This window comes from Lates calcarifer, linkage group LG5 (genome assembly GCF_001640805.2).
Source record: "Lates calcarifer isolate ASB-BC8 linkage group LG5, TLL_Latcal_v3, whole genome shotgun sequence".
In the NCBI taxonomy this organism is placed as follows: Eukaryota; Metazoa; Chordata; class Actinopteri; family Centropomidae; genus Lates; species Lates calcarifer.
The window spans coordinates 19,407,739-19,431,270 of record NC_066837.1 but is presented as its reverse complement, the minus strand read 5'-3'; the positions used below and the strand labels follow the sequence as shown (position 1 = coordinate 19,431,270).

General features: G+C 40.1%; 1 protein-coding gene across 2 annotated transcripts in view; it reads right to left on the bottom strand.

Annotated features, from left to right (window-relative positions):
- The window catches only part of prkcaa (protein kinase C, alpha, a), a 137,093-nt gene that overhangs the window by 74,153 nt on the left and 39,408 nt on the right, over positions 1-23,532 (bottom strand). For both annotated transcript variants that reach the window (XM_018664871.2, XM_051070713.1), the window contains one exon: positions 10,897-10,979. In XM_018664871.2, coding sequence (XP_018520387.1) covers positions 10,897-10,979 — 83 coding nt within the window. The remainder of the gene's footprint in view (positions 1-10,896; positions 10,980-23,532) is intronic.

The following is a 23,532-nucleotide window of genomic DNA, read 5'->3' as shown; positions in this document are numbered from 1 at the left end:
TGATGGAGGAAGAATATGTTTGTCTCAAGAAATACACACTGTGTAGACAACAGTGGCTTACGGTCAGAAATGCTAGAAACCAGTGATTAACTGCGCTTTAGGAGCTACAACAAGAACTAGTGATAGACCGATATGTTTTTTTCAGGGCCAATACCGATACCGATTAGTAGTCAAGGAGGCCGATAACCGATATTTGCAGTAAAATTGAAAATGTTGGCTGTCGAAATTTTGAATAATACAAACTCCAACACTTAACTTTGTTTAAATGCCTTTAAACATATGTTTATTAAACAGCTTTTCAGTTTTGCGACGATTTTTTATCTTAAACAATAGACATCTTTGTTTAAAATTCTAACAAAAAGTGCAGGGAGCTCCCAGGCTCAGCAGCATGTCTTATAAAGTTAAATGAAAACTTAAACAAATAAATAGCTCTCTAAAGTTTTCTACAGTAAATTAAGTTTTCCAAAATTTCAATATAACTGAAATGTTATTTTATCTTTCACTTCTCTTTGTTTTAAGTTCAAACAAAAAGTGCAGGGAGCTCCCAGGGTCAGCAGCATCTCTTATAAAGTGAAATGAAATTTTAAATAAATACATGAATAGCTTCCTGAAGTTTTATAAAGCAAATAAAACAAAGTTAAATAAAATTTGCACAGAAATGTGAGTCTCAAATCAATTAGTAGTCCCAATTGAGCAGCACCAGATTGTGGTGCAAAAAGCAGAGTTGTTCAGTGTGTGTGAGCACTGTAGCGTGCACAGCTTTCACTGCTGATTGGCTGTTGCCGTGGCTCTGTGTGTAACCAATCAGATGGTGCTGTGGGCGGGACAATGCATAGGGACTGCAGACAGAGAGGCGCGGCTGCATCAGAGCCAAAATAACCGAGTTTTAAATTGATCTCTTATCGGCCGTCGGATTAAAAAAAACGGCCGATGCCGATATGCCTCTAAATGCCGAATATCGGCGTCTATCCCTAACAAGAACCAAACAAATTCTTTTGTTTTTCAGATGCTGTGATGCACATGCCCGACATTAACCTGTTACTTCTCTCTGGCAGTTTTTTAAAGCTGAAAGTGTATTGGTTAGTCAGTAAGTCAGTGTCTTTTAAAAATTTGCTGCCAGTGTGGAATTCAGTACTTTTTGTTACATTAAAGCCAATTCATACATTAATCAGCAGCAGTAACTACCCAGCTTGCACACTGCTAAAGTCAAACTGCCAAAGTGTTGGAAACACTGCAAGATGATCACTCTCTAATAAATATTTTTCTTTTCTTTGCCTGATGTAGTGCAAGTACACCTATATGCAAGTACACAGAACTGCATCCAAGTCTCTTGAGATATAGAAGGAGATGGAGAGAGAGGCAGGCTGACCTATCTGTAACTTGTATCATTCTATTTCTGGGGTTGAGGTTCAGACCCACTGCTGGTTCAGCTTCAGGCCTCACTCTTACATACAAGGTCAAGTTTAGACTTCTATTTCAAGTGTTTTTGTGTGCACTGACATGCAGGACAGTTATAGCACGCTACCACCAATGGTAATAGACTGCTGTTAACACAGTGATGGTATCAGTTAGATTCCATCTCATGTTGATTACAACACAGCAATACTTTGGTAATCAAGCAGAGGTAAGATAATGACCAAAGTTGAACTCAATGGCTGCAAGAAGTCAGTGTAAAAACATGTGGTATACTTTGGGAAATGGTGGTAAAAAAAAAAATGTAAACGGGATAGGGCTAAAACATGCAAAACAACCAGGTGCTTTAAGACTCAGTAAAGGAGACTGACGGAGATGGATAGGTTTTGTAGTGTGCTGGCATGCACTGGTGAGGACAAACTCCCACCCTGCAGGATCTGTGACACCAAGCTGATTCAGGGTCAAGAGCAGCTCCAACTCTCCCATGCGGCTGGTCATTAGTAATATTTAGCATGGTTGGAAGCAAGACTTGCTACCAGATACTTGCTGTAAACAAACCTCGGAGGGACTGATAGAAATTGTTTCGTGTGTGTATGCAAGTGTGTATATGTATATTGGATAATTTTGTATCTGCATGTTAAGTATGTTTTCTTTGTGTGCATGTGTGTGTGTGTGTGTGTGTGTGTGTGTGTGTGCAGGGTCAAGGAGACAGGAATTTTGATTAGCTTTGGTTCTCATCCTACTGAGCAAACAAGGACATGAACACTGAGCCTTGAGAAGCCCAGTGCATCTTGGGTGCTTCAGTTATTAATCTGTAATGTGAGGATTTCTTAATGAAGGGTTGCACTTTTCTTTCATTTCATGCCCATTTTCCACCAACCAACGTTGACTACTTATAACAGGCAAGTGATTTTGTTGAGGGAGTACAATGCTGCAGTGTGCAATACCTGGTTGTTCAAATTACAATAAAACTGTCAAACAAGATTTTTTATCCCACTCCCAGTCCATTGTCCTCCAAACTGCCGAGTGTGCAGTAATCAAACACAACTGGAACTAGATCCACTGAAGTGTAAGCTGAGGTTGCAGTGCATTTTAAGCTGAGAAACTGTGCTTCTGGCTCTTCTTTGGCTGATATCTCCTGAATGTCAGTGTGAAATGGCAGCTCTAGAAAGAATTCCTTTGATTCTGAGGTGACTGAAACTGGCAAACGATCCTGCCACAGAGCCACCGGAGAGGTTTTCAAAAGGTCTCTAGCACAGACCCAAATGACTGCAACTTCACACAGTCCATTTATTTATTGAACACATGAATTTTATACAGTCAAAAGTTCACAGTCCAAACGCATCCTTATTCAGCCCATATCTTCAATTCTTCACACTGTCCATTAATGTGCAGTACATACACCACAGGGCTACCTATGCCACACAATTTAACAGTATAAAACATGGACTGGAAATACATGAGCGTGGCAACATAAGGCAGGGACTGGCAGTTAAGTTTAGCTATGAGTCAGTCCTTTTATAAATTTTCAAGTCGTAGTGGAGACAACTGTGTTTACATATATATATAATATATATATATACATATTCATTCTTAGCTTCAGTGCATGTCTTGGACTATGTCTCATCCTCCGAGGACAGATCTAGCCACTGCAATATAGCAAAGCTTGACTGTCACAAAGGTGAAGGATCACACTTTATCTCTTTAATCGCTTCACTAGGCTTCCTGTTAAGCTGGTCTACAGTCAAAGCCGGGGCCTCCAGATAAAGGTTACAAGTGGATATCTCTAGCAAAGTGTACAAATGAACAGTGGATGATAAAACATTAATTTCAGGCACTGGTGATGACAAACTTGCCCCGTCTGCATGTTAACCTATTCATCTGTGTGGCATTTGGCAAAGAATGAGGTACAGTATCTGTTTGCTTGCATCTTGCCACATGAATTAGAAGCTTGGTATGTGTGTGTGAGTGATGAAGGGTAGAGAGAGATATATTGCTTTCTTTCAATTTTCAGCTTTCTAACAGTCTCTTCCTATTCTGTTTTGCCTCTGGATTTCTATCCAGGCTGAACACAAACTGTCTTTGTGTGTTCACATTTAAAATTTGTTTGACTTGTCCCAAACAGTAAATGCATGTTAGGTAAACTGACAGATGAGCAATAAAAGCCTCTTCAGTTCACCAGTCAGATAATCATAGATAAATAACAGTGCATAAAGCCTTCACGCAGTCTTCCAAGTTATAAAGTTGCTTGTCGTTACTGTCAAACACCAGCCTTTAAAATAGTTTGGACATGCTAAAGGATATTCTCAGGAACATTTAGCCAAGATCACGGAGATCTGTGCTCCATCAACACCGATTCAATACTTCTCCGATGTGGAATGTTTCCCCAGGAAGTGATTCAGCAGTTCCCAGTGCACCCACCCATCTTCTATCCTCCACCAAACACACACACACACACGAACTTGAGAGCATGGAAGCACTTACAGCCTTTTGTATCGTCTCCCCCCAGCAAAGCCTTGATCAAATCTCTTTTTAGACAGGCACGTCACAGACCATTAGCAAGAGAGACTAGAAATCTGTTAGTGTTGATTAGGATCCCAGAGCATATAAATACCATCAGCAGGCAGCCCAGGGGACTCTCTACCCTCAAATCAGCCATCAGTCAGCACAGATAATCGCAAGACACAATGATATATTTCTAAACAGAAGTGTAAAAAGCCTCTAACAAACACAACATTTCTCATCTTCTTAAAAGGCTCAAGTGTTTCTTGCAACTCACAGCTGTAATGTCTACAGTTTATTTCACAGTATTTAATTAGCTGAACAAGAGAATCTAATATAAATGAATCAACAAAAACAAATATCCAAAACCTGATTAAAATAAATGATAATTAAATAACCTGAAGATTTCATCTTCAATCATCAAACAATTTTATTTTATATTGTGATGATGGAAAACACAGAAACTCCTCAATTTCTGGTGCAGTGACAGCCTTATTAGGTCATTAGTATATCCATTAGTATATATATATTATATATATATATATATATATATATGTTGCTCCCATCATTTCTCTCTTACTGCTCAGCAACCAGTTATTGAAATCACTGATGAGAATCACAGAGGCTTGAGACTACACATCAGTAGCTCATATTATTTGAGTGTGTGCCAGTGTTTACATGCCCTGAGAAATCATAATAATAATGTGACTTTATCATACAAATCACAGTATTTGAATGTGACTCTCATTAACTAAACCTAACTGAATTAAACTGCTGACTTGAATCGTGTCTTAGCAGCAGTATCCTCATAATCACATGAAGATAAAGGTACTGTTGTGCAGGTAACGTGATTAGAACTCGATCTCTGTTACTGTTTTTTCTGGTATCTAGGGAAGCGTCTTTTGAACAAAGACTATTTTTCAGCAACACACACACACACACACACACACACACACACACAGACAGTCACAAGTTCCATCCATAACAACAACAAGGGGAACTACCTTTACTTTGATCCCTACATGTCCTCTGCCTAGATTTAACACTATGTGCAATCCCTTTTTGTCTGAAATAAAAGGCAAGCATAATAACATTGTGCTGTGTCAAAAGAGCAATAAACCAACTTATACACTCTCTTTACAGTATGCAGTGTCTACGATGTATAAATCTCTAGGGAAAGACAGTCTTAGAGAGCTGTTAAGATCCATAATCCAACTTTATCAACACTTCCCAGACAGAATAATAACCTCTCATATTCTTATTTTTCTTTTATTTTTGTCAGTCAGAGCGCATGGGAATTCAAAACAACATCAATTCTCATCTTTATGTGGCCAGCTCTGATTTCAGTGACAAAAGTTTTAGGTTTAAATAACAATTTTCGTCGTGAGGACTTGCCTGACAATATCACCATGTGTGGGTATAAAGTAGTTTTAAGAATGCCTCGGTAAGACCCACACATTTGTTTATATTAGCCGGCGTCCCCTCAGGAGACTTAAATCCTCCAGGGTCTAAGATGAGAAAGTTTATGAGACTCCGTCTTATCAGACATGAAGTCCACTGCAAGGCATAAGCAACAAACAGCCATGATGCATGGCCAACAGTCTGAGGGGATCTACATCAGAAAGACTCATTATCATTTATTACCAACAGCAATTTTGTCTCAGCATGGGAGAACAGGCCCATTCTTGGAAAATAATTTCTGATAAATGGGTAAATTCCACAATGTAGACACAATCTGTTATTTGGTTTTGACTAAAAATGCTGACATTTCTCATAGCTTACAGTAATTTTTGTTAATAAAAGAAGAGATCCTGAGCCAAAACAAACTCATCCCTCAACAGATCTAGTCCCAGTGCATCTATCAGCTGGAAGATTTTCCAAACAGGAGAGGGATGCAGCAGCACATTACAGCAAACAGACCTTGAAATCAAATCCTGCAATGGACTTGGCATTCATGCAGTACTTTATCTGCTTTCATCTGGAAATGATATCTCCTTTCCATTTCCTTCTCCTCCCACTTCTCCTGTATCCTAAACTCTGCCCCTCTTGTTTGTTCTTGTCCATCAGTTGATAGTATGACCAGTAATTGCTCGTATGTTTTAACTCCAAAGATATTGTCACTTTTTTATTGATTCTATATCTACCGGTGTCTTTACGCAGAGTTTAGCTAGTATGCTTTACAAACACGCAGCAACATTTCCAAACACATGCAGGACGCGGCTCATCTATGACAATGATTACAGCTTGGTGAAAGAGGCCAAACGTCATTAGACACACTATATTAGTAGAGTACATTCACTTATTCCCTGTGGAAAGACATGAGTAGCTGTTATGTGTCTCCTCTCATGCGCGCCGTTCTGCGGGCTGCAGCTCTAGCTACCAGCCACAGAGATAATCCTGTCTGGCACTTATCCTAGACTGATTTTAAGTGAATGTCTTGTGTGTTTCTAGGCATTTTCGAGTCTACAATGATCTCACTTCGTTAAAACAGTGTAGTGTGACAGGGCCCTGCAGGACATGTCAACACTCACACACCAAAATAAAATCAGTCCACTAAGCACAAATATGCAGCGTCAAGTTTCTTTGTGACTGCGTTTCCATGGAAACATAGGGGCGTGTGCTAAAGGCATGTGCTGGGATTCGACTCAGTAAGGGGGTGGGAGGCTGACTTGTGTGGACACTGATACAGAGGCAATTACATCACACAGTCATGAGTTGCTATATCAGCCTTCAGTCCAACATGCACCGAATATTTCTACACACTAGGAAGTCTAAGAACCGCAATCTGGAATAAACATCCATCATCCACATGAAGATTCTGATTGTGTGATTTTGCACATTTATTTTTCCTAAAACAAAAAACAGGTTTAATCCTCCTGTTGCAGTATGGTCTACACAGGCACTGCTTCATTTTTGGGGTCCAGGCACCAAAAAATGTTTCTTTCTTCCTCTTAAAAACATGAGCCTAGACTTTGGTCTTCAAGCCTGAATGGTTTCTAAAAGGACTGCTTTCTAAAAAAATTCTTGTAGAAGTTTAAATATTCCCTCAAACTTCAACAGAATTATAAACACACATCTGCAATATTGTTAAATACTTAATTGTATTGAAAACAGTCAGGTAGTGATTCATAGCGGATGACCTGGTGTGCCACATCACTGCAAGCTGAATCCCATCCCTAGGAACTCTGCCACTCAGAAAAGGTGTTCAAGTGAATTTTCCCTGGATTCACTTCTTTGCGCCAGTCGCTGCCCAAATTATGAAATGGTGAACACCATGTCAAGGTGTTTATAGACAACGTCTGGGCCAGAACAGGCCTGCTTAAAAACGATGGCCAACGCCCTCGCCAGAAGGAAATACACTAAAAATACAGATGAAAGGCTCCATCGCCTGTGACAACCCAAGATGCCTGTGGCGCAGATGATGTAATTTAGCCCCACTCCAGTTTAATCTTGTTTTCAATTCTCAAGCAGGGTCCTTGTAATGAAAGGTGTGTGTCCCAAGCCTTGTCACCAGAACACCTATTTTTCCCAGAGCTGCTTGAGTCTGCCCAAACCATCTCCTCCTGTGTGATATGCCCTTTTAAATATTAGATCACTCCTGCCTATGGCATTACTCATTAATATTACAAATTAGATTTCTCTCAGATTAACCAAAGGCCTGCTTACACCTTGGGTGATTAAGAGGCTGTTTTTTTCATACCATTTTACTTGTCGATATTGTGCTTCACTCACATACAGTATAGCCACTCAAAATGAGAATTTTCTGGGTGTCTGTTTGAGCTCTGCCATGCTGCCATGTCACCCTGAGGTCAGTTCTGCCTGTTTCCCAGCAGAGGAGACAGAAAGGGCACTGTGCTGCTGCTTAACTCTGTTACCCTGCCACAGCTATCTGTGCACTGAACAACCCTGAGGGGATGAGGGTAACTGTCTGAGCGTGTGTGTCTGTGTGTGTGTGTGTGTGTGTGTGTGTGTGTGTAAGGAAGCAAGCAGGGGAAATCAGTGCAAAAAGACTTGCAAGATTGTCCCTGCGTCATATGTGCTGCACTCGTTAAGTGGACTTCAACAATGCAGTAGCTGCACACTCACACAAACGCAGGCACATCAGACCTCTCAGTTTCATCTGCTGAGCCCCTGTAGTGAAACGGGAAGCTCTTGCATTATTGATGTGCCTGTCCTGTAAAGCACTGAACTTACTCAAGCTGCTGGTAACGTTACACCTGGCAGTCAAGCAAAGGCATTTTGTTAAATTAAGTGTTTTAATCAGACTAATTGATACTGGTATGGAATGTGGTTACAAGTGATAATATTACAGAGTACTACAAAGTATCACCTTAAGGCCAAATTTTCTAAACTAACTTAATTTCACATGCAACTCCATTTATACAGATAATACAGTAACTGTTCTCAAAGTCTAAAGAAACCAAAAAAGTTTCATATTTATATGTATATATGTTAAGACTTTTTCTATTTCATTTTACTCTTCATTACATCCATCATCATTTCCTTGAAAATGAACCATTGTGGTGCTTGGAAGCATACTACAAACTACCATGTGTTCACATGTAATTCAAAAGATGCAGTAGATAACCAGTTGTATCAACATAGCTGCATTTGTTTTGTTTTGTTTTTTGAAACAATGCCCTGAGGCTGTAGCTGTGAGGAGGAATGTATTCATGCCAAACCCCCATCAACCCAAGGCTAGCCACTTGTGACAAGATTGCTACTGAAAAGATCTGGTGGCTCTTGTTGGCATCTTTGTGCACACTTTGCATCTTCCAGTACAGGAGTTATAAAACACAGACATGAGTCATAAAATGCAGGTAGCCTAGATACTGCAGATCTTCAGGATATTTGCTGGCCACGGGAGTTATTGCCTTCCTGAATTGCATGCCCGGGAGGCAGCAAGCCATGTAATATGTGTGGTTGCCCCTGGCAACAGTACTGCTAAGTGCACAGAAATGTATATTAAAAGGGAGAATAAAATATTTTGATATGGCACAAGATAATGTACTCATGCATTTTTAAAGGACAGAGATTTGGTTCGTGGTGATCATGCGGTCAGGGGCTGTAGAATTAGAGTTATAAAACCATGCATCCATGAGTGTCTGCATGAACAAAAGGCTGAGAATAATTTAACACTCTTTAGCTCCAAGTGAAATCGGCTCTAGTTGAACTGGATTTCTACACAGTTCCTCTTCTCTTATGTACTATTATGCAGAGTATTACACAGTTACAACACATTATCCATATAGCGTGTAGGTAAGAAATAGCATTAAAGGAAAAAGTTAAATAAGGTCTGCTTGACCACAAATAATATGACTTTTTAATGTGACACACTAGAATGAATGAGGAGCCTCTGGTAGATTATTAATTAACAAATGTGTTTTTATACATTCTGAAAACTGGAAACTGGGATCATTACGACAAACAGATGTCAAAGGTCACTAATGTTCCTTCACAACTCTGAGCCCCAGGGCCTGCTCAAATCAAGAAACCCCCAGCTCGGACTATTTTCTACCGTTACGGCTTCCGTGTCATCCGTGGCGTGCTCTATTTAAAGGGTCTGGGTTGTTGATCTTGAATGACACACTGACATATCTCCAGTTACAGAGGCCAGACTGCACTGCTGTAACGCTGAGAGGTTATGCATGCCCAGCAGGCAAGCAGGCATGTAAATGGAGTTTCACACTTATCAAGCAAGCAAGCAGTGGTTGGTGGCACATGGTTGGTAGATACTAGCAGCCAGGAAAGAGGAAAAAGGGAAACCTCAGTGAACGTGTCACACAGAAGCTGATATTTATTAAGCATCTAAAAAGGTTTGGATGGTCCAATTAAAGAAATCCTTTTTAATGTATTTAATGTTTGTAACAGAAAATTATATTACTGCTAGAGGCCATTTTTAGTTAAGTTATCCAGCAGAAAGCTAATGCTGCTCAGTAAATTCAGACTACTGTTAAAACTCTATCTAGAAACTTGTCTTAATTCTAGAGTTACAATCAATTCAGGCAGTTGCAAACAACCAGCTGTTGTTTCAGTGAATATCTCTTGGCCTGGCTAAGACAGATGTAGGTGTGTTAGTTCTGGCAACTGCTCCTACTTTTCCCATCTGTCTCTGAACCAGATCAGGTCATTGCTAATGGCACGGTAATCTGCCAATCGGCTTTTGTCTGAACTCAGTCGTGCTGGATGAATTAGAATTATTATTTAGAGTTATACCATGAACTCTATGACCCCTCTGGGGATGAAGGTCACTGTCAGTGTGTTATGAAGTCACAACCATGGTTTGAGGGGAAAAATGACTGACCTTGATTGGAGGTTACGTTTAGTTGCTTCGTCTTTGGAGGGGCTGGGCACAATGACTCACTGGGTGGAATATTTAAATTACTTTTCCTAAAAATGACACCCAGTGACTCCGCTGGAACACTGACATTGAATGAACTGCATAAGCCACCTGCTGCTGCTGTGATTCAATCATGGAACAAGTTATCAAGTTATAACATGGACAGATGTTACTAGAGAAAAAGATGACAACTCTTCTCTTGAGATCTATTGAAAACAGAGCCACTAAGCTAGTATTATCAACATAAACTATATTTTTTCTTTTTATGTGAGTCAATTTGCTGTGATCAATATTATGTATCTCGGCACCAAAATCAGTCTAAAGAGAACTGACTTTTAGAGACACTGTTCAAACTGAAATTGCAGTAATATGCAAAATGCAGCTCTAGGTGCTCAGAGAGTGATGCTTTCAGGGGGAAGAGCAGCGTTTCAGTTTTCCTCAGCTCCCTCTGCTACAGGCTGCTACTTAATAACACAAGAAGAATACATGGCAGCTCTACAGCTGTCAAAGAGAGCCAGTGTGGCCTGGTTGATACAACTGCACACTGGTGACACTGTGTATGTACTCCAGCTTAATGACAGGAAAGGCACGTCCTCACTAACAAACACGTGAGAGGCAACAGCTGGTCTTTGGTTACTTACGTCTGTGTCCGGCCCCTTATCTGCTCCTGGGCAGCAGAACGTGACAAATTCATGGCACCTCTTGTGGACCACGAAACAGCAAACTGCAGGAAGAAAAGAGACAAGAGGAGCGGAAAGTGGAAAGTGGAGAGGGATATGAGGAGAGAGATTCGGAGAGAATGAAATACACAGACAGATGGAGAAAGACAGATAACAAAAAGGAGAAAAAGAGTGCCATGGTTAAAATACAGTGTATCATTGTTGATTGATATGTAGACAGACAGCAGTAAGAGACAGAAATCGGATAACACTGAGAGGAATTGAAAAAATGACTGATGCCTGGGCCAGGCTCCTTATCATGTGTCCAGATGGCCAGTCCTGCCTGCAGGCTGACTGCTCTTATTGCACAGTACAGTGCCACCTCCTCACTGACATGACAGGAGCTAAGGCAGATGCCACACACACACACACCACACACACACTCACACTCACTCACACTTTTGTATGGACATGCGAGTATGCTCAATACAGACAAACAGATCCACAAACTAACAGAATATGTATCCACACAGAACACATCCAGGCTCACACACATGAATACATCTGCAGTCTAAGTGCAAGGCCACTGAGTGCACTCTCTAGCCTGCAGCCAAGCAAGCAGCCGACTCATGGTGGAGGAAGGCGCCTGTTACTGGCTCTCAAGAGCCGGCTGACACCGAAACCAGACAGGATGAGGAGGGCTAATTGTATGAGCCAGACCAGCATAAATAACATAAAGTGTATATTCTCACTGTCCTGTCCTTGCCTGTTCAAGCTGACACTTATTCACCATAGATGTGTCTAGGTAAGTGTTTTTTTTTTTCTGCTCCTCTCTCCCCTTTTGATAGACAAGAGTGCCCCTCCCTTTCTTCCTGGGACTTAATGTTTTCAAGGCTGACACTTGCGGCATGAGATGAAAGCATCTGAATAGGTGGTTTTCGATAGTCTTCACTTAGCACTGAGTAACCCTGTGTAGACTCCATTAGTGGTTTGTGTTGCGTCAGTGATGTGATGCATTCTCCGAGACCTTGCTTGATTTTCAGTTTTACAGTTTCACTAATGCTCCACTCAACAGTAGGGCAAAGCAATGTGCAGTGTCTCTCACTCTTGCATATGCATCCACCCACAGATTCACCTCTTGTCCTTCTACTGCATCCTTCTCAAACTGCCCCACCCAAACACAAATAAGTGAGTACTTAAGATGAGCTGTGGTGGTCACCGTGGCTGAACAGGAAAAAAAAAGTCTCTCACAGGCACCAAGACTTTCTCAACACAAAATCATCGCAATTTAAGTCACATAAACGCCTACACTATGTGATTGACAGGTAATATGTGAAAAGACAGTGGCAGCAAAGATGTCATCAAAATCAAACACCATTTGAGAATGTTTTTCACCATGAGCCCACTGGTCTACTGTGGCAAACTAGGGGACCATTCATGTATTATGTATTGCTACCAGTACCAGTTAAATACCCGTTTATGTGTCCTTATTCAGTCTAAAAGTCTAAATTATGATTCAGAGATGCAACACAAACCGAGTAATGACAGTGCTGCTGTTAAGATTATGGTTATTATTTTTGACTTCTGAACACTGTTGTTTTGGCATGAGTCAAACCCTGTACATCCATCCACCATCTGTCCTGTCACAGAGCTGCCTCCCCTAAAATCATGAATAAAGACAGCTATTTATGAATGTCACACTGTGTTAGCCTAGCACATGTATAGTACTTGACAAGTACATATTCTGCATATAAAACTTTTTTTTCCAATTCCACTGAAATGTGGCTCATAAATCAGGTTTCTATGACACATTATTGTGTACAAGTCATTACTCACAGGGAATTGTTTCTGTCTCCTCAAAATGTGCAGTTAGAGTATATTAAAAACTGAGCCGATGGGCATCAGGTTCAAACGATGCAAAAATCACTGGCAAATGATGCTGACACATTCTTCTTTTTACATTCACTCTTCCTTAATGTAGCTCTTCCTCCCATCTCTGGCACCTGTCCAGCAGCACCATTTGTACCACTAGTGTAGCTAGTTGCTACACTGTCTCTGTTCCTCCTTGCACACGTGCTGCATAGACACAATCAGCAGCAGTAGTTCAGCTTGTTGCTGGCATTCCGCATAGTCACTCTGATATCATTTCTGATGAAGCACACCGCATAGAAATCAATATTAACTGGCCTACAGCTGTAGGAATAATCAGTGTTCAGCAAGGAATTGGCAACGTCAAGCACTGCTAGAAACAACACTGTAAAACATATGAAAATGTGTACATTTTTGTGCAAAATACTGAGTGATTAGCTATCAGGGACATGCAGACATGTGTAAAGTACAGTGCACAAGTTCTGTTTTCAGAATAAGGTTGTTTGTTATGTGGGTGTCAGATACCCAGTGTCACAGACCATGCTTGGGTCAATACCAACAGTATTGTTTGGATTTCCGCTCCAGATACCAAACACACAGGTAAATTTCACCTCTTTGAGTTTTGCACAAAGGCTGTCAGAGCATCAGCCTCAATAGTATCATAGCTGAGTGCATCATGAATATTTGATTTATACGGTTTGCAAGAGTATAGCTATCTAAATATTTAACACTTCTTAAGAACTTGGCAGAACCAACAAAGCCCATGCCAATTATTTACAGACATGTTTTTCTTTGGATCATGAATGTGCTTTATCTCCGACACCATGGCTACAGTCGTAAATGTTCACACTTGAGCTCCAGTTGGAGTGAAATACATCCTAGTAGCAGGCGTTGTTGCAGAGATAATCCACTTCCCCAGCCCGGATTTCACAAGTAAGGGACCAGCTTTTCTACCTACGATGCTACAATCAACAATTTGAAATTAATTTATGCTATAGTTTTAGATACGTATTCAAGGCAAGAGACCTTATTCAGACAAAATGATAATTGGTAATCTACATATACACTGTACAAAGCAAAAGGGGTTAGGGTTGGTTAGGTTGGTATTCACATGTACTTCAGCGATGGCAAATCAATACCAACCCCCACATACAGACATAGCGCACATCCACAACTCGACCCCTACTATCCCCTCACGCATCCCAGAAGCTATCGGTCAGTGCGGTCAATAACCAACATGAAACCATGACCCATAATTCACACCACTGCCAACCCACAAACCAGACAGGTCATAAATCTCAATGATTCACTACCTCCATAATTCATCCTAGAGTAAATAGCTGATAGTAGTGTGAGTCCCTTCAATGCACCCTTTGAAGACCAAAGAACTACAGGGATACACAGGATGTTACAGTGAAGGTGTAAATGTGAGCTACAGAGAAGGAGTGAGGTAAAGGAAGGAGGTCATCAGAGGCAAGATCAAGGAGGTCGAAGCTCTTTGTCTTCTGCTGTTCTCATTAGAGCTCGGCTTCATGTGATCAGTTGTCCCAGTGGTCTTGTTCTGGGGCAACACTTAGAGGTTCAACACATTCATCACCTCTGATGCCATCTTAGAGGAACATCACCATCAGGTGGCAAAGACATCAAACTAGCTTCACCATAACTGCGTATATGTGAGAGGATAATGTATGTCTATTAAGTCTATTAATCAAGCAAATCTATCTTAACAAATCATTGGGAAACCAACTGAGCTGTAATGCTTGTAAAGCATCATAATAAGACCAACACTGAGGACATCAGGGTCAGGGTCATCAGTTTCTATTAAAAGCTGTTGCTATTAAGAACTATTGGATTAAAACAGGGACTTTGGAGACTTGCAGTTTAATATAAGGCAATAATGGCTCACAGAGTCATGTAAGCATCAGGTGAAATATTTTTCTTAGTTTCTGTAACGTTCTGGGGATGTGAGGTGTTACTTCTGACAACTGATTAGTCACCTTTGAGAGAGGACAGCAGCTGAGTCGTTGTGGTTCCAATAGATCTAACTAGAGATATATGTCTGCCTCTGACCTTATAATTTCCTTACTCTGGACAGGATTAATTATACAGCAAGTGAGAGGCAGTAATGAGGGTTTTCAAATCAATACTTATTGCCTTCCAGCACAACACAAAACGAAATCACTTTCCTTCCCAAAAGATAACAAAGCTCAGGCTCACTCCTATTCTACTCTGGCAAATCAATTGCTTTCAAATTTTTTTCCAGGTCACAAGTTTATAGGAGCAATTTCCTGAAGTTTTTTTTTTCTTGAATACGGGAAGGAAATGAAAAAGAGGGGATGGTTTTATTCAACAGTTTGTATGTATATAGTGATTTTTTTCCAAGGTTCCTCTCTAAAACAAAGGTATTGTAGGAGAGAAATCTCTCAGATCAAACTATCAAGAGGCCTAACAGCCCACCGGTGGCCTTGACAAAAGCCTCTCCCTCAGACTGGGAAGCTTTCATTATTCCCTGTGGTTCTTTTCTCTACTTGAATGCCTGAACCATTTTTCCTCTCTGTTACTAAACAATAACCCCATGGCCACGAAAAGGTGAATGAAGAAAATCATTAAACAGGGACAATTTGGATCTGACAAAGAGAAAATGATACACATGGAAATTGTTTATTATTGATATAGTTAAACATGCCTACCTTGTCATTTTAAAACAATACAGTCCAGCTTATTTGATCAAAACATACATTACATTTAGAGCAGAGTATGCCCTCATACTGTAAACATTTACCTTGAAAACTGAACCCCTTAGTAGATTAGAGCACTGAGCATAAGAAGGGATGGTGGTCACATGGGCATAATGCATAAGAGAGTAAAGGAGACAAATAGAGCTACTGGTTTAGCAAGGATATAGCATTAGGCAAATTACTATAGAAATAAAGGCTCATACAAGGGTTAATCCAAATTGGCTGCAACAAAGCTAATATCTTTTCATCTCCAAAAGAAATTCTTGTCTGCCAGAAATGTTTTATTCTTGTAAGCGTGGGACAGCATAAATCATATCACCACCACACAGATAGGTGTGATAGGGGAAACTCTACCATCTATAAATGGAGACATATTCTACTAAACAGTACTGCACTGTTAAAATATTTTTTATCGAAATGTGTCAATGTACATAACGTTTTTATGCAACAATTAGAAGTCTGGAAATACCTTAACAAGGCTGTCACAGATGGCATGATGTGACAATTTCTAGTTTTGAACAAAAGGCCAGCTTGAGTTTATTTTCAAACTGACACATCTGTGTAATGTTTAAACCAACCACCAGCTCCCATGTCACCAGAAAATTATACAGTTTGATACTTAGATCATTTATCATTTTAAGTAACACAATAGACCAAAATGAAAAATGAATAGAGACATTACTGTGAAATGTATTCCTGCTTGGACCTGGCTCTAATATCTCTACCTTTAAGTAGTAAGTAAAAAGGGCTATTGTGGATTAGTGGCAACTGTTGTGGACACTGATTAAACTCTCCAAGTCTCTTCAGTAGCATCCATTTACTTCAAAGTAACAGTGATCACTGTATTAATCAATAAACCTTGTACTTTAAGAGTCTGCATTAAGTTCTTCATTGTCATGCAAGTAAGTGCATTAAGCGGAGCAACTCTCCAAAATCCTGTTATGACTAAGCTGCTCTACAGTCAACACACATGACTTGCATTCATTAAGTTTCATTCATATACTCCTCCCTCCCTGTGGGCATGAGTACCACCAAAACGGAGTACCATTGTGTTAGGTGCAGACATGAGGACTGTCATCAACTTCACAGTAATGGTCTCACACCCCATGTCATATAATTTGATACATAGAGACTTATGTTCAAGAGACTTGTGGTTCATCCATTTTCATTCCCAGTGAAAACCAACTCTACCTGTGTAATTAGATACTAGGAGGAAAAAAGTGTAACAAGTGCACTATTTCTTGAAGTAAAGTAAAACCTTAGTTCAGTCAGAGTGTAGAGTTTGGAGACCTGGTTGTCATGTCGGCTCTATTTGTAATTACATACTGACTGGTTGTACAGTAGCAACTAACACATCTGGTTATGCAGCTACTTTACACATAGACAGGTTCTTCCCCTTTTCTTAGTGTTTACAATCCTGCCATACTGTAAATACTTCAACATTGACACACGTAGGATTACAACTGCTGGGAAACAAACAGTAACATGCACAACGGCTAGAAGTTACAAGTAACTTTGTTATTCACCAGTCACCCAAATAAGAAACTAAAGAGTGATACAGAACGTTGAACTTGCACTAATATAAGTTCTTTTAGGAAAGCCTTTAGCAGACTTTCTAGACACAATAATATACATCATAATGGCCCAATAAAGGTCCATCTTCTTCCAAGGCTCGTCCAAATGTGGCTGAGAAATGCAACTTTATTATACATTAATAAGAAGGGCACAACAAACACACTGCAAATCTTTTGCAGCCCTCAGTATCTCACAATCCATTGAACACTGGTAAACTGCTAAATGAAGTATTCAGCAAACTTGTGGAATCAAGAAACATAATGTGATCATGTCATGTCGTATATATCAGGTATTCAGATAGGCAGGTGGTTGTTGATCACTGGTAATATGCCACATGAGCTGGATAACAGAAGTCAGAAGTCAGCCATCAGCCGTTTGTTCTTGTTAGCAGCTGGAGGCAGTACAGAGAAGTACATGGACATAACTCTATTTGCCATGTAACCTAGTACACTTGTTGTGTTGAAGTTAAACACTGCAACTTGAAATGTAAACTTGAGCATCATGGAACCTGCCCCAGTTTCCCCAAGTGATATTTACACTTTGCGCTCAGCTGTTTAAGGGCAATGTCTCAGTCATAAACTTTGACAGTTGACAGAGACCGCTGTAATGGCAATTAGTTTTGTTTTTTCTGTGAGGTTGGACCATGTTTTATGGAAAAGGCATTCATGGCTCAGAAGTGTGCTTTAATCAATATACATCACACAAACATCAGCACATACTCCATAGAGAAGAGAAGAGAAGAGTTACAGATAGGAAAACAGCACAACAGTGACCTCCACCACACTGCTTTTTAATTGCACTTATGTGCCCACCTTTAAATATGAAATGTTAAGGGAGCCATGGGCATACTGGGGCAAATACAGGGTTGTTTCCACGGAAACAAGCCATGATGACGTTATCGTCGGAAATATAAGTACTTGTCTCACTGCAAGAATTAAGGGCATGCTAACTGAATGGTACAACTCTCACTGGTCTGAGTAAGGCAGGCAACAGTAAGTATTCACCCAGGGCACGTAGAAATAAAGAAGTTGCACTTTATGCTCCATTGAAGGAAGTCCAATCAGTATTTTATGACAGTATAACTGAAAATTATTACTCTCATTATCATTACCCTCGACTTAAAATGTTTGCATGAAGATTAATCTGTGTCTCTCAACTGATTGTAACTAAAAACACAGGCCTGTTTTACACAGTGACTATTCTAAACAAACCTTTAACAGCACCAGAAAACATTGATAATTTATGACCATGAACTTCTCGCTTCCAAAGAAAGAGAAAATAAACAAAACACTGCAGGCTGCTGTACTCACACTGACTAAGAGGCCAACTTTACAGACACACAACAAAATATACACAGAATCAGGCCATTTATCAAGTAATAATCCCATCTGTATTAACATAAATCATAAGTCAGATGGTTTACAATTAGCACTATCTTCAAGCTAATGATGTTCTCGTTCTTCGTCTGCCTTACAGATAGCAGATTCTGAGAACGAGGCAGTGAAAGTACACAGGGAAAGAGGTGAATTAATTCACCATACGCTACAATTTTAACGAGTCATTTAGTCTTATAGACATTTTGCAATACCCTGGGAGAATTTCTAGCCATGTCCAAATATATTCTGGTTTGTACCTGTCAGCTATTCAGTGAAATGGGGCTCAAGCTGCACTTACTAATCACGTTATTCACATTGAATATGCAATGAGCTGTGAAAAGTTTATATATCCCACCTGGTCTTGGACACCATCACAGATATTCTTTGCCCATACATATAACACATATTAAATATTAAATATTTCCATCAAACAGTTATATGAGAATTCTGGCACAGAGCTGAATGTCTTTTCTGTGAGGGCTGAGGTTGATTTCCTTTCCTATAACTGCACTATGCAACTTTCAGACAGACATTTATGTAACTGAGGTTAAAGAGGGGAAAGTTGATTTGCTACAGACACAAAAGCAACTTGGGTCCCCTTCAGCTACATCTGTATAAACACTGTATATGCATTTTGGAACACTGTGGATTGAAACCTTGTAGAGTTATAGAGTGTGGGAAATTTTCAAAAGTTGTACCCAACCTGTCATAAAGACTGAAGTAATGATTTTTACATGACTGACCCCATACATTAACTCCCCTTGCTGTTTTTGAGCATTTGTAACAAGGTCCAATTAAAATCAAGCTCATCATATTTCAATCCTTGCTCAAAATTGTTGAAATCTTAAATAAATGTCTCCATTGGGCACTGCAGGATCAATGCCCAATGTATTCAAAATGGCAGTTATGTTCCATCTGTTATCAAATGCTCCTGAGTATAGCAACAATTACAGGGATTTAAAAGGCTTAATCAGTGTTCAGCTCAAGAAACATTGATTGCTGATTGTATAAGTGAAATCTATAAATAAAATTCATAGGTGTTTTCTGGTTTTCTTGCTGGTTAGTGAGACAGATACTTATGCACTCTGCACACATAATGAGCACTTGTGTAAGAGAGCGGTCAAGAAGCATGGCTTGTAATGGAAGGATGGTGATTGCTGTCCATACCAATTACACAATTGGCACTCAAGGGGAAACCTTGCAGGTATAACAGTTTGAATCAGCCATAATGGCAGACATCTGTATGATAGGTAGGTCAGAAACAGTATGGCAGAGAGACAGAGGTACGGCAGTTGTAAGAGGCTGCGCTAAGGTGAATGGGGCTGTGGGCACATTAATCATCTTATTCTCCATTCAACCTGTGGCCTATAGGCTGTGGAAATAATGGTGGCAAGATAACATCCAAAAAAAGGTCAACAGCTAGCATTTGTGAGCATGTCATTTATCATTTGTCATAGTACTGAATAAAGTAAATCAGTAAAAGCAAATATATAATGGCTTTCAGAGTGGTAGTCAACCCATGCTGTGGGTACAGTGAATGGTTTACTCTATGCCAGGACCAGCACAATAAAGATGTTGCATACCTTTGTGCCATGTTGGAGATGTCAATACCAGTTACGCTTTCCTTGCAATATCACCCCTTGCAAAACTGGATAAATTCCAATTTAAAATGTTTTTTATTTATTCTCTATTTTGAATTCATCCAGTTTTGCAAGAGCTAATAATTCTGAAGTGACCAGACAATGCATTACAGCAGCCCATTTTTATTTTTTCAATTTTCTAATCAGCAGTTGTTGGCTACAGCCCTTTTGTTGTTACAAAAATGGATTAGAAATTACTTTAAGTGCCTTGCATGTTTCCGATACAGCCTGGAGTTTGCACAGACTTAATACATTAAATGCTCCTGTGATGCAGAAAGAGCAGATCAATAGCAGAAAAACAACTTTTATTTGCGAATAACATCCAATTTTTTTCTATACAATTTTAACGATGAACTGATTATTGATCATTAATGCTGTCTATGATTGTTTAGGATATTAGGACAGGGAGAATCCAATCATGACAAAGCAGTTCCTGGACAGGTCCGTTATTCATTATCCATCCTGTCGATTGAACTAAGTGATCCCTACTGTGCACACAGATAGGCTTGGATGCAGTGGGACATTCATTCATCTAATGAAACTGGTTTTGTGTGTGTGTGTGTGTGTGTGTGTGTGTGTGTGCGTGAGTGTAAAAGTTACTTAGGATTCTCCTCCTTAAAATGCTGGTCTCTGCTAACTGGCCTTATAAATGCCTGACTGACTCCTTCGAGGTAAAGAAAGGCTTTTCACACTTGGCTGACTTGTTTTGAAGAGCTGCATTGCTCTGGGCTTTACAATAAATGACTCAATAGCCACTAATGGTTTCTCCAAGAAGCAAATCAACAGATAATGAAGATCCTGAACAACACAAGTATAACAACCACTTCGCAAATATACACAACTTGCAAGAGCAAAGGTACACAAAAATCTATCTATAACAGGGGTGGTTGGCACAATTACAGCTCTAAGGCAAACTGAAATAAAAAAGTAAACTAGAGTTACACTGTACATGCATAGGAGCATCTTACTGAAGGAATAACATGAATGTTCAGGGTTGTGGCCTCTACTGCTCTTCCTCACTGTTAAAGGCAAGTAGCTCATGTATCCTCAGAACAGATCCTTTCCCTTAGTATGGTGTGTTTGTGTCTGATGCTTGGCCAAGTGTTACATTTACATCTAAACACAGAGCCAAACAGGTCAAACAAGTCTGAGCACTGATGGATACAAGGCTAAGCCTTACGACCTCAAATACTCAATTTCTCTAGTACGCGTGAGACTGATAGTATGTACAAGCAAAACTACAGCGAGCAAAAGGACTTTTCTCCTTACCAAGTAAGGTCTTAGGAGTCAATAAATGTCACGGCCATGACATTTGAAACAAAACGATGCATAAATTTCCATCTAGCATGAAGGAGTTGAGGTCACTCTGGATGATTTTAAAGCAAATTATAAACCCTTGGGGACCATCCCAAACACCAGGACTATGGGGAAAAAAGTAGGAAACTCCTGCATTCAGGAGTCAGCACTGATCAGGTCTGTTGTGTCAACTGGTTCAAGACAGAACTTGAAAAGGACACAGGCCCACTTGGTGGGAACATTTCATTCTCCCACAAGGACAGCTCTGTGAACCAAAGAGAAATATCTAGTTAGTGCGGAAGACTGTAGATGGACGAGGCAGTTCTCCTCTTCAGCAACTCAACGCTTCCTTTCAAGCCCATCAGCGGATTAACCTGAACTGGCTTTGTGCCAGCTCTCACACTGTGTCTCCTCAACCACTTCAGCTTCTGTGCCTATGGACATTGCGTACAGTGAAGATCCCAGAGGACATTGTGTAACTCAGTCATGTACGAGGGTCATTCAATAAATAAGGTGAATTTTTTGGTATAAGGACTTCTAATACAGATAGAAGCTTACTTTTTTTTAATTTTTCAACGTAGTCTCCCAGCACTGTCACACACTTTTCCCATCTGTGCACAAGCTTCCGTATTCCCTCAGCGTAAAAATCTTTGGACTGATGTCTCAGCCAGTCGCTCACAACACTTTTGACTTCATCGTCACTTTCAAACTTCGTGCCTCTTGTGAACGCTTTCAAGGGACCAAACGGGTGAAAGTCTGAAGGGGCAAGGTCTGGGCTATAAGGGGGATGAGGGAGCAGTTCCCAGCCCAGCTCGTTGATGGTCTGCACCGTTTGGGCTGCTGTGTGAGGCCTTGCATTGTCATGATGCAAGATGACTCCTTTTGACTGATGACCCCTGCGTTTGTTCTTTATGTCTTTCTTGACCTGCCTCAGCAGTTCACAGTAGTTAGCACTGTTCACAGTGCTTCCTTTTTCAAGGAATGAAATGGTGATTGGGCCTTGCATATCCCAAAAAACGGTGAGCATCACCTTCCCACTGCTCCGTCCTTCTTTAAACAATTTAGCCCACTTGTAGACATTTTTTTGGCTGAAACATGTGGCACCATACACAGTTGACATTCTCCTATGAATTTCAATGGGTTTGCACCCTCCAGCAACCAAAAACTTGATAACTGACCGCTGTTCAATCCTGGAGCATGCTTTTTGGTCGGCCATCTTTGTTAATCGCCAAAACTCTCAAAGTTTTTTTTAATCTGCAAAAGAAATTAAATCCATGTGAAAAAAAAGTAAAACAAAATTTTTTTTTTTAAAAGTAAGCTTCTATCTGTATTAAAAGTCCTTATACTGAAAATTCACCTTATTTATTGAATGACCCTCGTAAATCAAAAATAGGAATTAAAAACAGTCCCGGGCTTCAAAAAAGGATTGGCTGGAACACCAAAGATATTAATTAATGATTCGCTGAGACCAAAAAGGAAGCATCCTTTTACAAAGTAAAATAACTTGTGAGCAAAAACCAAGCAACACCTCTACACAGTAGAGAACTTGTAATCTGGGAGTTGTTAGGCCATAGTGGTAATGTATTACCTATTAGCATATTGGTCTATTTGGTTATGCAAGTTATAACAGCCTCTTTCAAACTAGGAGGAAAAGAATGTGTATGTGCAACACAGAGACAATACCCTGGGGGACTGTGACCATAGATCTGGTATTTTCTCTCACTGGAACAAACTGTTCCTTTATATTTGCTCACATGCTGCAGAAACTGTCTTTGTATTCATGTGTATATCTATGCCAGGATGCCAGAGACCAACTGACCAGCTGCAGGACAAAACTGGCTCCTGTATAGAGTTGGGGAACAAGATAAGGCAGTCCTCCAGGCCACTTTCCATTGTTGTATTGAGATTCCTGTGATACAGTATGACAATCTGTGTCTTGAATACTGAAGGGATACGCCAACCAACAATCCGTTAAATCTAAAATATTTTTCAGTGGGAGCAATACATTAAATAGGTTCTGGGGATCCTTAGTTGGGCTGCAGCAAATTAGTATCAAGTATCATACCTTTTAGTGTAATGCATTTGCAATATCTTACGCTCCAAGTAATGCACACAACCAGAGTT